General features: G+C 40.9%; 1 protein-coding gene across 1 annotated transcript; it reads right to left on the reverse strand.

Annotated features, from left to right (window-relative positions):
* Positions 1–492: 492 nt before the first annotated feature.
* TCP11L1 (t-complex 11, testis-specific-like 1) lies at positions 493–10,184 on the reverse strand. Its single transcript, XM_008936761.1, has 9 exons — positions 10,029–10,184; positions 7,078–7,210; positions 5,834–5,954; positions 5,054–5,274; positions 3,838–3,974; positions 3,195–3,391; positions 2,657–2,838; positions 1,828–2,000; positions 493–1,627 (listed from the first exon to the last, which is right to left on the reverse strand). The coding sequence occupies exons 1-9, from the start codon at positions 10,180–10,182 to the stop codon at positions 1,392–1,394; spliced, it is 1,554 nt and encodes a 517-aa protein (XP_008935009.1). The 5' UTR covers positions 10,183–10,184; the 3' UTR covers positions 493–1,391.
* Positions 10,185–12,703: the final 2,519 nt, after the last annotated feature.

Genomic DNA, 12,703 nt, shown 5'->3' on the forward strand with positions numbered 1-12,703 from the left:
GACACTGACACTTAAGGAAAACTGGAAAGGGAAGTGTCAACGTTGATTTACGATCAAGTGCCTCCTTCAAGTTCTATTATTTTGGTTGAGCAGTTGATTAATAAAATGAACGCGGACGTTAGCAATGAAAGGGCCCTTTTATATATTTATCTTACATAACTTGTTGGGGTCTTTTTTAGAATGTGTTGTTTTCTTTTGTTTTGGATAGTCCAGTACTTGAGCCACTTCCTGTTAATAACTATGAACTTTGCTTTCATAAAATTGTCAGATTTTGATGACTGTAATACAGCATTGTGCTCAACTAGGGAAAAACTTCAAAGGTACTTACCTCCTAGCTGAGTTTGAAATTGCAACAAGGCTGTAAGATCACTGAGCTCTTCTGTGAACACCCATCTATACAAGATATAGCTAATTAAATTCAAGACCTATAAATATTTTAATTTTCAAGAACACCTCTACAAAGTCAAAAAAAATCTTATACTGAAAATATTCCCATCTCCAGTCGTAGTTTTAAAAAACAAGTAAAATTATCAGTCTAAAGTTTCACACACTTTAAATCCACCTTCCGAAAAATGACAAAGATTTACTTGAAAATTAGTATTTCACATAAAAAGGAGTAAACTACTAGCAAAAAAAAGGTAAGAAATGCCACTTTTATCAAAACATTTTAGCTCTGCCCCTCTGAAGTCTTTACAAGAGATAAATACAGCTGCAATCTATAAGATTGCCACCTTTGTAAGTACTGTACATAGCAGAGGACAGTTACCCAATAACCAGAAAATTTGCTACAAAAATATATCATGTGTTTTGTAACATTTGCAGGTAAACAGCAAAAAAATGCTATTAAAAAATGCAGTAAAATGCAGAAAAAACTAGTAGCCTACCATACTAACCATAACACTACAATAAAGTGCTGTTTGGCTTTGTTTTTTGCCTTTGTTAAAGTTTCTCTTATCTAGGATTTTAATTTTCTTCTTAAGTCTTTAAAGACTTTTTTAAAGCCAAATAACCGCTTCTGGGAAGGACCATTCCTAACCTGCTCTGGATTAATTAAACTAAATTCACGGTAAATTGGTGTAAAATGCCCTAAAATGAGCCAGTCAAATACTAAGTTTGGTTCTTAAACTTGCTCTGCCTAGCATCAGCTCAAAAGTCATTGCAGTCAGAACACTACCCAGACATCCCCCCAGGTTGCATACTTACAGTAAAAATGCATCTCTCTCATTATTTACTTCAGAGCCCTTTTTGCATCTCGTTTATTTTCCTCATCAGCCATCACTAGTGAATTAAAAGGAGCCAGTATTTACATGGAAAGCTGTTTTCCTAGACAAATATCGGTGCAATTTTTAGAAACAGCTGACAATACCATATTGGTAGCATACAAACTGGTTTTATGATTCTTCTGACTTCCCCAGAAGTTGGGATTCTTCCTTAGTCAGTATTTTGCCAAGGATAGCATCATAGTAAGGGCTGAAGACCATTTTGTTGTAGTTGACAAGACGAACATACTTGACAGCAATCTCCTCCAGCTCTTTTTGAATAGGGCCTAATCCTCCAGGAAGAGCAGGTAACGATTTCTGGTGACTAGATGCAAGATAATTCTCCAGAAACTTTTGAATTCGAGAATCTGGAAAAATTGGACCAAGGGTTTTGGTTTGTGTTCGCAAGAGACAGTCAGTCAGAAACAGTGTAATTGCATGTCAAATACAGCAAGCAAACAAGAATTTGAAACACGTTAAATGAGAAACCATGCACGACGTGCTACCTACAGCTGTGCACTGAGCGACAAGGGGTGGCTGAGGACAGAGCAGTTCTGTCAGAGCATACCTATCAGCTTGGATACGGTGTTGTCAGGGTTGGCTGCAGCCTGGATTTGTCCTTTCAGTACAGTCTCTCTCTCGGCTGAGAAGGGCGTAAACCCGTGCTGGGAAAGGCAGCTGTTCATTTCTGCACACACCTTTTCACCGATGGTAGCCAAAGCTTCCTTCAGGTTAAAGGACCTAGAGAATGTGGAGTAAAGCATTACTTAGCTATTTTAGTTACTTTTTTCCCACCTTTTAAAAATGAACTATCCAATTATAGTTGTCTTACATATCAAATGTAATTGAAGAAGCATAATCCAGATAAAGCCAGAACTATAAACAAGGTTTCATGTATACATATGAAGAATAAAGTTGAGATACAAGAGAAGGAGGTGGGATACCATTAAAGCTTTCCAGCCTGAACAATCCATACAAATAAGAGCTGACTTTCTGCCTACACAGACAGCTCTGATTAATGCCAAAACCAGTTATCCACCTGCAATGTGCAGAGCCATCACTCAACATCTGCAAGCAGCTTACTGTTCCACACTCTAATTCTTGAGGAAGCCTGGCCCCAGCTGCGAGTGTGGTTAGCTGCTTGCTCTCCCATGTGCCAGCCAGGCATCATGGAAAGCGTACTCTGGAAAAAGGAGCATGTATATATCAGAAAATAACAGAACAAGAAAGTTCTGTGAATAAACAATTAAAATTGCCATCCTGGGCTCATAAAAAGCCCTCCCAGCTGCCTCTAGATACTCTGCGCTCCACAGCCAGAGAGGCTTAAACTGTTTATTTAGTGGGGTGAAAAGACCACTACAGCTGCCTCCATGTGACTGGGACTATTCCATACTCACGGGAGATGCACTCCTGTCAGCAGCACCTTGACAATGGTTTTGATTTTCTCAGCAAAGCCAGGAACGTCGAGCAGCGCCGAGCCGGCTGCGCTGAATGTGACCAGGAGGACTGTCCCAGTCAGGAGGAGCTGCTCCAGCTCCAGCTGTATTTCCTGAAAACGAGTCTGGTCCATCAGCACTGTCTGCAAAGAATGAGGAGGGCAGCACAGAATGAAGTCAGGACACAGGGCTGTGAAGTGACACTGTGGTGCTCACCTATTGACAGCAGTAAGGATAAGGTACAGACAAGAGCAACACATACTCGGTAGGTGAGTATCAGGAACAAAATGAAAAGAATCTTTTCCAACCAAGGAAGCTTCAATACTGAGAAGAAGGTACCTGACAGGTACAAGAGCTCTCAATAATGAGATAAAGGTTTTAGTATTGCACCTGTTACAAGGCTACAAATCCAAACAGATTCTGTTATACCCCAGAAATAAATAAAAAACAAAACCAAAAAAGAACAAGCATAGAGATCCACTTTTTGTTAAATACCTACTTCTGGAAAGGGCCTGTTTACATGGTCCCACTTTAGGAGCTTCAGATAGGCCTGATTTTGTACAGCAGTGGAGCACAAGGCAGAAGCTCCACCAGTGGCACCATCATCACTACAGTGGGGAGGCAACGCTTTACATCTCAGCTTTGCAAGATCATCTGCTGCTTCTTGCAACCACCTTGTGACAAAGTCTAAAGAATCTAGAAGAGGAGGGGGAAAAAACAAATCATTAAGAAAACTCCTTTTTGAAGTTAGTTTTTTTAACCAATAATTTCCAAATAATCCCATAAGTTACTATCACTTATCTCCATGATATCAGTTACTGACATGCACTTCACTTACTGCATTAAGCAGAACATCTGAAACAGAACTAACCAATACAGCTTCAGGGAGCTGTAGGTGACACAACACTAGGTCACTATGTCCCACACTGTGCTGAAACAAAACTGAATTCCAGTGTACTCAGTGCAGAACTGTTGTTCCAGCAGATTTTTTCACACCACAGTTTTGGGGCACAAGCTGTCATTTACCATACAAGTTCTAGAACTTATTAAAAAAAAATCTGATTTCTTTTCATGGTGTACAAGCAAAGACATGCAGTTTACCGGGAGGTCAGAAGGGAAGAAAGGAAGGAACAAAGTCATACTTGGCTGTTTCTCAAGAAACTCCTGAAACTTCTTTCTTTCATATTCAGCAGACTGCTGCATTAATTTTGGCCTAATACTACTGACAGCGAAGTTTGCCATATCCATTTTCATTAGGTCTAATACAGAGAAAATTGCTCTAAACAAACAAACAGAGAAAGTTATTCAAGGCTGCAGATGTTTAAGAGGTACTATGTACAAGATTCATTACAGATTGTCTAAGGAAAGAAGGAAAACATGCATGGGAGAAACATTAACGGGGTGCTTAACCGTTGAAGAGCATGAGACAGAGAGAAAGCCTGAGCAAGCACGTACACACATGCATGTGCTGCTTCCAAGCAGGAAATCAATCTTGCTCTCCTGTAAAAAACCCTCCATGGAATTAATTTTCCTAGCTCCATAGATTCTATTTCCCAGGATGTGCAGGGTCTTATATTGAATACCTAAGAAGACACCTGGGTTTCTAGGCTTGCATGCTGTCTCTGTTGGCAGCCTATAAAGCCAGCCTCAGTGGAAAGTGAATAATCAGACCCAAGGGGAAAAAAAAATAAATAAACACCAAAGAAAACCACCTTAATTTTGAGGCAACCTAATTTCTGCTGGCAGTATTTCTGCCACGTCACTCCTGAACTCCCGGAAGCTTATCAAATTAGAAAGCAGCAAGGTTAATTAAATTTCTTTGAACTATTGAGACCTTGTGCTGCTCAGCTGAGAACATGGTGACAAAGGAAGAGCCTCTCTGCTCTGACATCTGGCACACACACTCCCTCTAGAACCGAAAGGACGTTCTACAGGGAGCGGGTCTAGATGCAGAGAGCTCGGACTGGGGAGAAAGGACAAGCTGCTTGGAGAACAGCAACACTTTTTCCTATGGTCCTGGTTGCTCTTTTTCCCCATGCTCCTACTTGCTTTTTTCCCCCCTTTCTGCTGTGGATTGTAAATTCTGGTACAAACTGACCATTTGCCTGCTATTGACATTTAAGAGGATATCCTTCAGTGCCATGCAGGAGCAAGACAAATACTCCAATTCACCAGAACAAAGATGGTCCTTGTTAGAGACTTCTGGAGCATCTCTCGCCTTCACACCCTCAACTATATCCCCTTCCCTACCACTCTTTTTTTCTACAATGATTTGCAAGTTGCCCTGCTAGAAAACACCCCCATATTTAGAATTATTTAAGAGACCCCCAATGTGACTAATAAATGCCATTTCAGTACCTGAACAGAGGAACTGTTTCATGAATATCTTTCAGTTTCTTAATTTCTTCATCTCGAGCTGGAGCACAGAGTGTCCCCATCATCCCAATAACAAATTCAACCAACTTTGAAATTTCAAGGGCTCCATTCTCTGCCTCCTGTTTTATCAAATCCAGATCAAGAACCTCTGTGATTTGGTTTCTCAGTCTAGTATGACCAGGCAACAAGAAAGACAGGAGATTCTGAAATGGGAAGTTTTTAACAGTGCATTAGTTCTACGTATCAAAGACTACAAAGATTGAAACAGTTACTGAACCACTTTTTATTTAAAGTAATTGCCCTTTACAAGTGGAATCTCATTTTTTTTAAAAAAACACATCAACCATTCACCAGCTCCAAATGTTTCACCTCATTCTGGTGGTACTGAGGTTACTGAGTGGTAAATACTCTGTAGTACATACGTCAGACTCCTGTCCTTGGCTCTGTCAGCCCAGCGTGGGGCATCTCACGGATCCTGTCACTAATACCACTGCTCTAACAGGAAGGAAGCCTGGAATTAGGAAACTAGTATTACTTGCCTTTTAATCATCTTACAGGTTTGGCATTTGTTTATACATTCAAGTTTCTCCTCTGGGGTTATACAACTTACGGACAACTTAGGTATGTTCACAGACAGCGATACAGTAACAAAAAAGATAGACAGAGTCCTTTAAGAAAAGCCAAACTTCAACCACTTCTGCTCATATATATCAATGCAGCTACTCAAATTCAATAATTTATCTTGATATCACATCCTCTTACCTCTTTAATTTCTCCAAGCAGTTTAATTGCATGGTCATAGGTCGGTGGATCTTCCTTTAGCTGAGCTTCCAGACAATCCCAGAAAGCTTTATGCACAATATCTCTTACTTGTTTTTCTAAGCTGTGGGTAAATATGACCAGTTAAAAAGATTTGTCCCTGCACCACCTTACAAAGATAACCTGCAGCTCCTGAAAACCAGCATGTAATAATATGAATATAATGTCATAATGAATATATAACAATTAACTGAAAAGAGATCTGTCATTTGGAGTTGCACAGGAAAGCAAGAAAAACTGGACACAGGATTTAGAATGCCTTGTATCCTAATAGAGGGTTACATACAAGCAAAGGTGGCTACAAATTAAAATCCTTGAAGCTATCTATCATATGGTACCTCTAAACTAAACAACTGGAAGGAAAAAAGAAGAAATCACAAAAACTACTGCTTGTCTTCAAAAGACCAGTATTTGTATTCCTTTACTAACAAGTAACATTCATTAAGTAAGCCTAAGAGAAATGAAGTAATTTTCCTCACTACTCTGAGATAAAGGATCAGTTCCATTTGTATATAAAAAAAAAAACCAACAACCAAAAAACCAATTCTACTACTTCAGTACCAAATCCTAATTCAAAACACTGAAAGTTCCTCCTCTTCAGCAGGCAGGCTCCTGTTCACACCCAGGTTAACTTCAGCACTGAAGCAGGATAATGATGACAGGTACAGGCACACAAAGCAGGCCCATGGGGATCAGCAGGTTCCCAAGGCTCTCTCAGTGTGCAGCTGAGGAGTAAATGCCCTGGGGCACTCCAGGAGCAGCCAATACAGTACTCTACTGACAGTGTCTACAACTGCAGATACAGTCATAGGTGCTTTCTGCTCCAACCACTTATCTACACACTCTAGTCACACAAAACCCCCACATTTAATCCAAGGAAGATTCCAGAGCCCTCTTCAAGCACATTCTGACTGACCACTCTTCCATGTGGTAAAGAGCTGTGTACAAAACCCTCACCTAAGCCAAATACAGGACCCTTTTACTAAAGCAGGCCTGCCCCATCACAAAGCCCAGGCTCTCCTGAGCAAGGGGACCTCTGCAATCCATCCGTTTCTGTGATCAGATAAAGAGATGCAGATCAGCCTCTCTGGTGAACAACTACAGCCACTGCTCAGCATCAGTGAGCAAGAGCACCCAACTTTCCAAAGTACAGGTTTATGTATCTGTTTGGTAGCAATCTTACTTACCTGTGTTCTGGTAATTCAGCTGGTTTTATCTGGAAGTCTCCATTCACAACAATCTCGTGTGCTAATGCCATGTTGGTTACTCCCTTAGCTGTCTCCATGAGCTCTTCTATTGACACAAGTTGAGGAGGACTAGCTGCAACATAAATTAAATTCTCAGACAGCCATAGAAATCTGGGGAAAAAAAAGTCTGAGAATACTTTTGGACCCTTTCCAGCTTCTTGACAGTTTGAGGGCCAAAAGACAGTGTCTGAAGAGTCTTCTCCTTTCCTCCCCTTCCCTTCCCCAGTGGTGGATGACACAGGTTTGGAGTATTACAGAAAACAAGGAGTGAACCCCCATTCATACCCTGGGCTCAGTATGTCAATTGCTTCCAAGTTCAATCAAGCTCTTTTAAAAAACAAAACCAAAAAAGCCTCACAGCCAAACTGTCACTTCTTTAGGACTCCCTTAGAGCCTCTTGGCATTTTTTTTCCATACCGTAGGAAGAAAGTATTGTAAGTACTAGTATTTTCACCACACTATTTCTCCAATTATTGTGCAGATGTTGCCATTTCAATTTTAATTTTTTCAAGGAAGTGACTTCATTTCTAAAGCAGTCAGCAAACAAACTGCCATTAGCATTAAGCAGTAACACACCAGTAGCTAATTCTTCTCGCTGCTTCCAGCACAACTGGCACTTCTCCAAACTCTCTTTTTCCCCAGAGGCCCTCGTCCAAGCAACAAAGGACATCAAACCTAGTCCCAGCACCAATGCCTGAGCCCTGTTCCTCTGGCAAGCATTTGGGACTGACAGGGACGGGTGAGCAGCTTCCAGCTGGGCCCAGGGACCTACAGGCAAGACGGAGGAACTGCCAAACCTGAAAAAACAGGCCAGTTTTCATTATATGGAAGACAAAGGTAGCAACTGATTTTATAAATCTAGAAGGTAGAAGAGGGACAGGGACAGCTTCAGAAAACTTAATTTGCTTCCTGGATGCACTGGGAATTACAGTTCCTAATTGTTCTAGACTACAGAACATCCTCCTGGGATGCTACTGGCATTGCTGTAGGGCAGGAAGTGTCACGGCCCCAAAAACAAGTAAACATAAATGCAAAGAAGGTCCCAAGGGCACAGGCCATGCTGGTTAGAGGAGTCACCCCCTCCCCAGTGAAGTGAACTGAAACCTGTTGCCACTGATTATTTGTGGTAGAGATTCCTCCTAGCTGTGCTACCATCAGTGCCAGCAGTGGGTGTGGGTGCTCTGCAATGCCTTGCCAAAAGTTAGCAGAAGTACCACAGCTCTTCCCTGGCCTAAGTGTTTAAGAAAAAGGAGAAGGGTACATCATTACTATCCTCAGGTCAGGCAGACAAGAATGGCAAGGTTCATTCTGGCTCCTCCAGAAAACATCTAGTGAAGCAGAAGAGGGGAAAAGAGCCACAACAGAATTGCCCTAATGGATAGATTTCTCTCCGTAGTTCATTCACTTCAATTAGAGTTCAGGCATAGGAGCAACGTACTAATTCCCCAAGTGAAGGAAACCAACCATGGATCTTCACAGGCTGAGTTCACTAAGATGTCTTTTAGGCAACCTATCCTGTCTGCCTCATTTGATAATCCAGTGTAACTGGACTTAAAACTAGTAACATAGAAAAGGTCCTTTAAAAGTAACTGCCCATCACTTGTCTGCCATTCAGAGCTGTTCCACGTATATACAGTATGTTTATAATGTGCTAATTATCCAATAATATCTTGCTCTTTTCATGCAGCACTCTTACACCCTTATTTCCTTCTGCTTGGACCTTTATCTTGCACAGCATATCTGGGAACACAGCAAGTATTGATATTCTGAGAACTAGCAGGATAACAAAGTTCACAGCTAAATGAGAAAGCTCTTGTCTGACTGCCAAGTGACTTCACCCTAGCGATGGATGCACTAAAATCTAAGGGGCTTTCACTTCCCAAAGAACTCTCTTAAATCACATTCTTCATCTCACAGTGTACCTGCTCCCTTGCAGAAGGGGAGGGATCCAGACCTACCACTGTGTTGTGGTACAAGGCAGTGCAAGACTGTGCTGGGCGTTGTACTTTCATGTGCTTGTAGCCCCTCTCTTACACACCCTGCATCTCCTGGCAGGCAACCAGCAAGACAAACAAACGGAACTCTCTCAGAACATCTCCTCTGACATGACACCAAACATGGCACTAAACCTCAAGTAATAAGGAACACTATTGAAAAATGAAAGGAATGCAACAAATACAATGTTAAATATTGAGACACTCTACAGAAGTTTGGAAGTAGCTATCTGAGCACTTCTGCCTCTTCGAATTGAATCCCTGGGACCAGAAAACTTCCCCTTTGTTTTATCTCTAGATTTGCCACAAGTAATTGGTAGCCATACTGCATTGAGCTCCTTGTGTTAAAAGTGGAACGACAAAGAAAAATATGCCTTAGGAATAAACTTCCTAGGTTATTTTATTTTATTTTATTTTTGCCTGAAAATATTCAGTCCTGCTTGACTGTAGTAGCATTTAGATTGAATATACAACCTTCCATGACAGGACATTACTTAGTTGGTAACAGCCCTCCTTATCCTGCAGTAGAAGCAGAAGCTACCACAATGCAGAAGGTTTAGCAGATAATGCAAAGAGCAGCAGTGGTTCAGCTAGAAAGCACTGGAGTGGTGGTTATTCTTCCCATCAGTGCAGACGTGCAAAGGTATTCAAGATACACGTGGTTATCATGGACAATAAATCACTAACACAAAATGGGGGAAAATGTGTTAACAACAGTTTCAAAGCAAGCGATCAGGAGCCATGCAGTATTTAACTGCAAAACTGTCAATCTTGATATTCTTGCACAGAATGCTATAAAACGCTAGAACTGTTGCGAACTGTTGCCACAAAAAAAAAAAAAAAAAAAAAAAAATTCACAAATTTATTTTTTTTAAACCATAAAGCAGTTTGGCTTACACTTTGGACTGTCACCTCTGTGTGAGCCTGGAGCACTCTGCCGCATTCTTTTCCTGACAGACTGATCTGGGTTCTCCAAGCTCTCCTCTTGACCATCCTCCAAACCACTCAATTTTTCTTCACTTGACTGTGGCTCGTCAGGATTCTGAGACATTTTTAGTTAGTCCTTTTCAGAAAAATAAAAAAAAAGATGAAAAAGGGAATGAATAAGCATTTTCTGACACCTAAGCAGGTAAATGTCACAAAGAGTTTTCTCGATTAAGAAAACATTAAGAATGAAAGAATTCTTATGAGGAATGATATGATGTCATTCCCATAATGGTAGGGGACCTGGACTCAGTGACTCACTTCCCATTTAGACAAAACAAGATGCTTTCAACATAGGTACTATTTACTTACTCTGCATTCCTAGTAAGTTCTCAAAAATCTGAAACTGTTCCCATGCCATAATGCATACAGACGAGAAAGAAAAAAGGTGTTTTTTTTTTCTTAGCACTGCTTATGAGAAAGCAGTGAAAATTACCTTTAGAATAGTACTGCAAACATGCTTTACAAAAAAAGATAATGCCAAAAGAGGCATTTCCCCACTAGAGCATGATAAATCTTTCTGAACAGAACTTACTGAACTATGACCTGCCTCAACTGCTTAGAATTTTAAAGTTTTCACCCTGAGGCATCCAAAAGCATTAAGAAGCAGGAAAACGAACAGATACAAATTAATATAAAATCCTAGTTTCTTATTTTCATTCCATGCAAGACATGATTTATGCACAGAGTATCATATTTCTTAAAAAAAAAAAAACACAAACCAAACAAAACATTAAGACAGCAAAGAATATAGTTACAGTGTTTAAAATATTTATTAAACATTAGAGGTAATATTTATATTACATTAGATACCCATAGTATACTCAAAGTTACACTGAAAATAAAGACCATTAGAAAAGCATGTCTTGCCATTTATCTTCACTTATTTCATATTCAGATTTCCCTCTGAAGAATGCAATTTGCACATCTTAGCACTGAAAACTCTCTCTCAAACAGGAAGCTACTGTTCAGTCTTCAATTTTACAAAAATATATTAGAGAGCATATGATGGCTCTCACTCAATTAAACAACCTGGATGTTCTGTGAAGTGGGAAGTCAGGAAGAGTCTGATTTTCAAAAACGAAGAAAGCTCTTGGAAAAGCAGCAACTTTGTCTTTCACCTAGTACCTTACCATGCCTACTTTCAAAATTTGAAAGAATCAAGCTCTTGGCAAGAGATAGAGCCTCCAGAGGCACCTCACAGCTATTAGGAAAAAATACGTGCAGCGTCAAAGGCTACACTGAAAAGGATGGAGCATAAGCAGCCGCCAGTGTAGGAACATCAAACATAGCACTGAGGGGTTTTTATTTTCATACAGCAGCTGTAATCTCCAACCCTACTCTGTCAGTTCTTAAATGAACTGTGCCAGTTGATGCCACAGGACAGCTGGAAAGCTCAGTGCACATAAGAAGTGGTTCTGTCCTGCAGCACTGACAGGAGCATCACCTGGCCAGATGCACAGGACACACAGCACCACGTGGGACCCTCAGCTGGCCTGAGGGGTCGGAGTGCAAGCAGGTAACCGTGTGTCCTTCAAGAGGCTGGGACCTACTGAGAGCAGCACAGTAAACAGGATAAGGAACTGCCAGAAGGAACTACCAGACCACCGGGAGGAACACAAAGGAAGTTTCCTGAAGTTACAGGAGAGAGAAAAAGTTGCCCAACCATGAATTGTTGATCCTTGACTAAGCCAATCATATATAGACACACATGTTTAAGAAAAGGTATAAAAAGGCTTGTTAGAACAATAAAAGTGTCTTCTTGCTCACAAGCTTCTGTGTCGTGTCTGTCTCAAGAATGACAAACACACAACACTTGTCCACAGCACTCACTGCATGATTTCTACTTTAGAAAAGAAAACAAAGCATATAAAGCATGAGATAAACTACATGGGAAAACCAAGGCATCACTACAGGTATTTTTAGATGCATATATTAGCCTCCACCTCTAGCTGGAATGGAGTCACTAATGTCCCTGCTCCCAACACTTAATTTCCCCCTTCACACACACAATCCCAGCCAGGACAAGGGGCGTCTGAGCACAGCTGCAGTCCTGTCACCACCCCTTCAACTAAGGCAGAGAGAACCTCCAGCCAGGAGTCACACAAGGCTTCCAAAACAGCATGAGCATGGGAAACCAGTGGGGAACCATTGACGTGCTCCAAAAGTGGATCTCCAATGTAGCAGACAAAAGGTCTGTTACTGCAAACACTCCAGCAGCAAGAGGACGAGAAGCTTTGTTAATAAAGGAGCAGTTAACAGAGAATATCACAGCAACAGCTGCAATAGAAAATATAAGATACAACTGGTTAAACAGAGAAGGGAAACACGTTGTAAAATTTGGCTAGAATAAAAGCATTATCCTAAAGCCTTCTAGATTAACTCAACCAGACTAGATGGTTGTTCCTCCTGCTCTCTTCCATACAGCATCCTCCTGAAGACAAAATCCGAAGCACAAAGATTACTCAACTAAGGATCCCCTCCGTCCCTAACACACAGGACTCTTCACAGTGCCTTGCAATCTCTCACTGCACTTTATCCTCACTACCCCCAGAAAAGTAGAGAAGTATAATAATACACCCTACTTA

Source organism: Merops nubicus, unplaced genomic scaffold, assembly GCF_000691845.1.
Source record: "Merops nubicus isolate BGI_N331 unplaced genomic scaffold, ASM69184v1 scaffold39843, whole genome shotgun sequence".
In the NCBI taxonomy this organism is placed as follows: domain Eukaryota; kingdom Metazoa; phylum Chordata; class Aves; order Coraciiformes; family Meropidae; genus Merops; species Merops nubicus.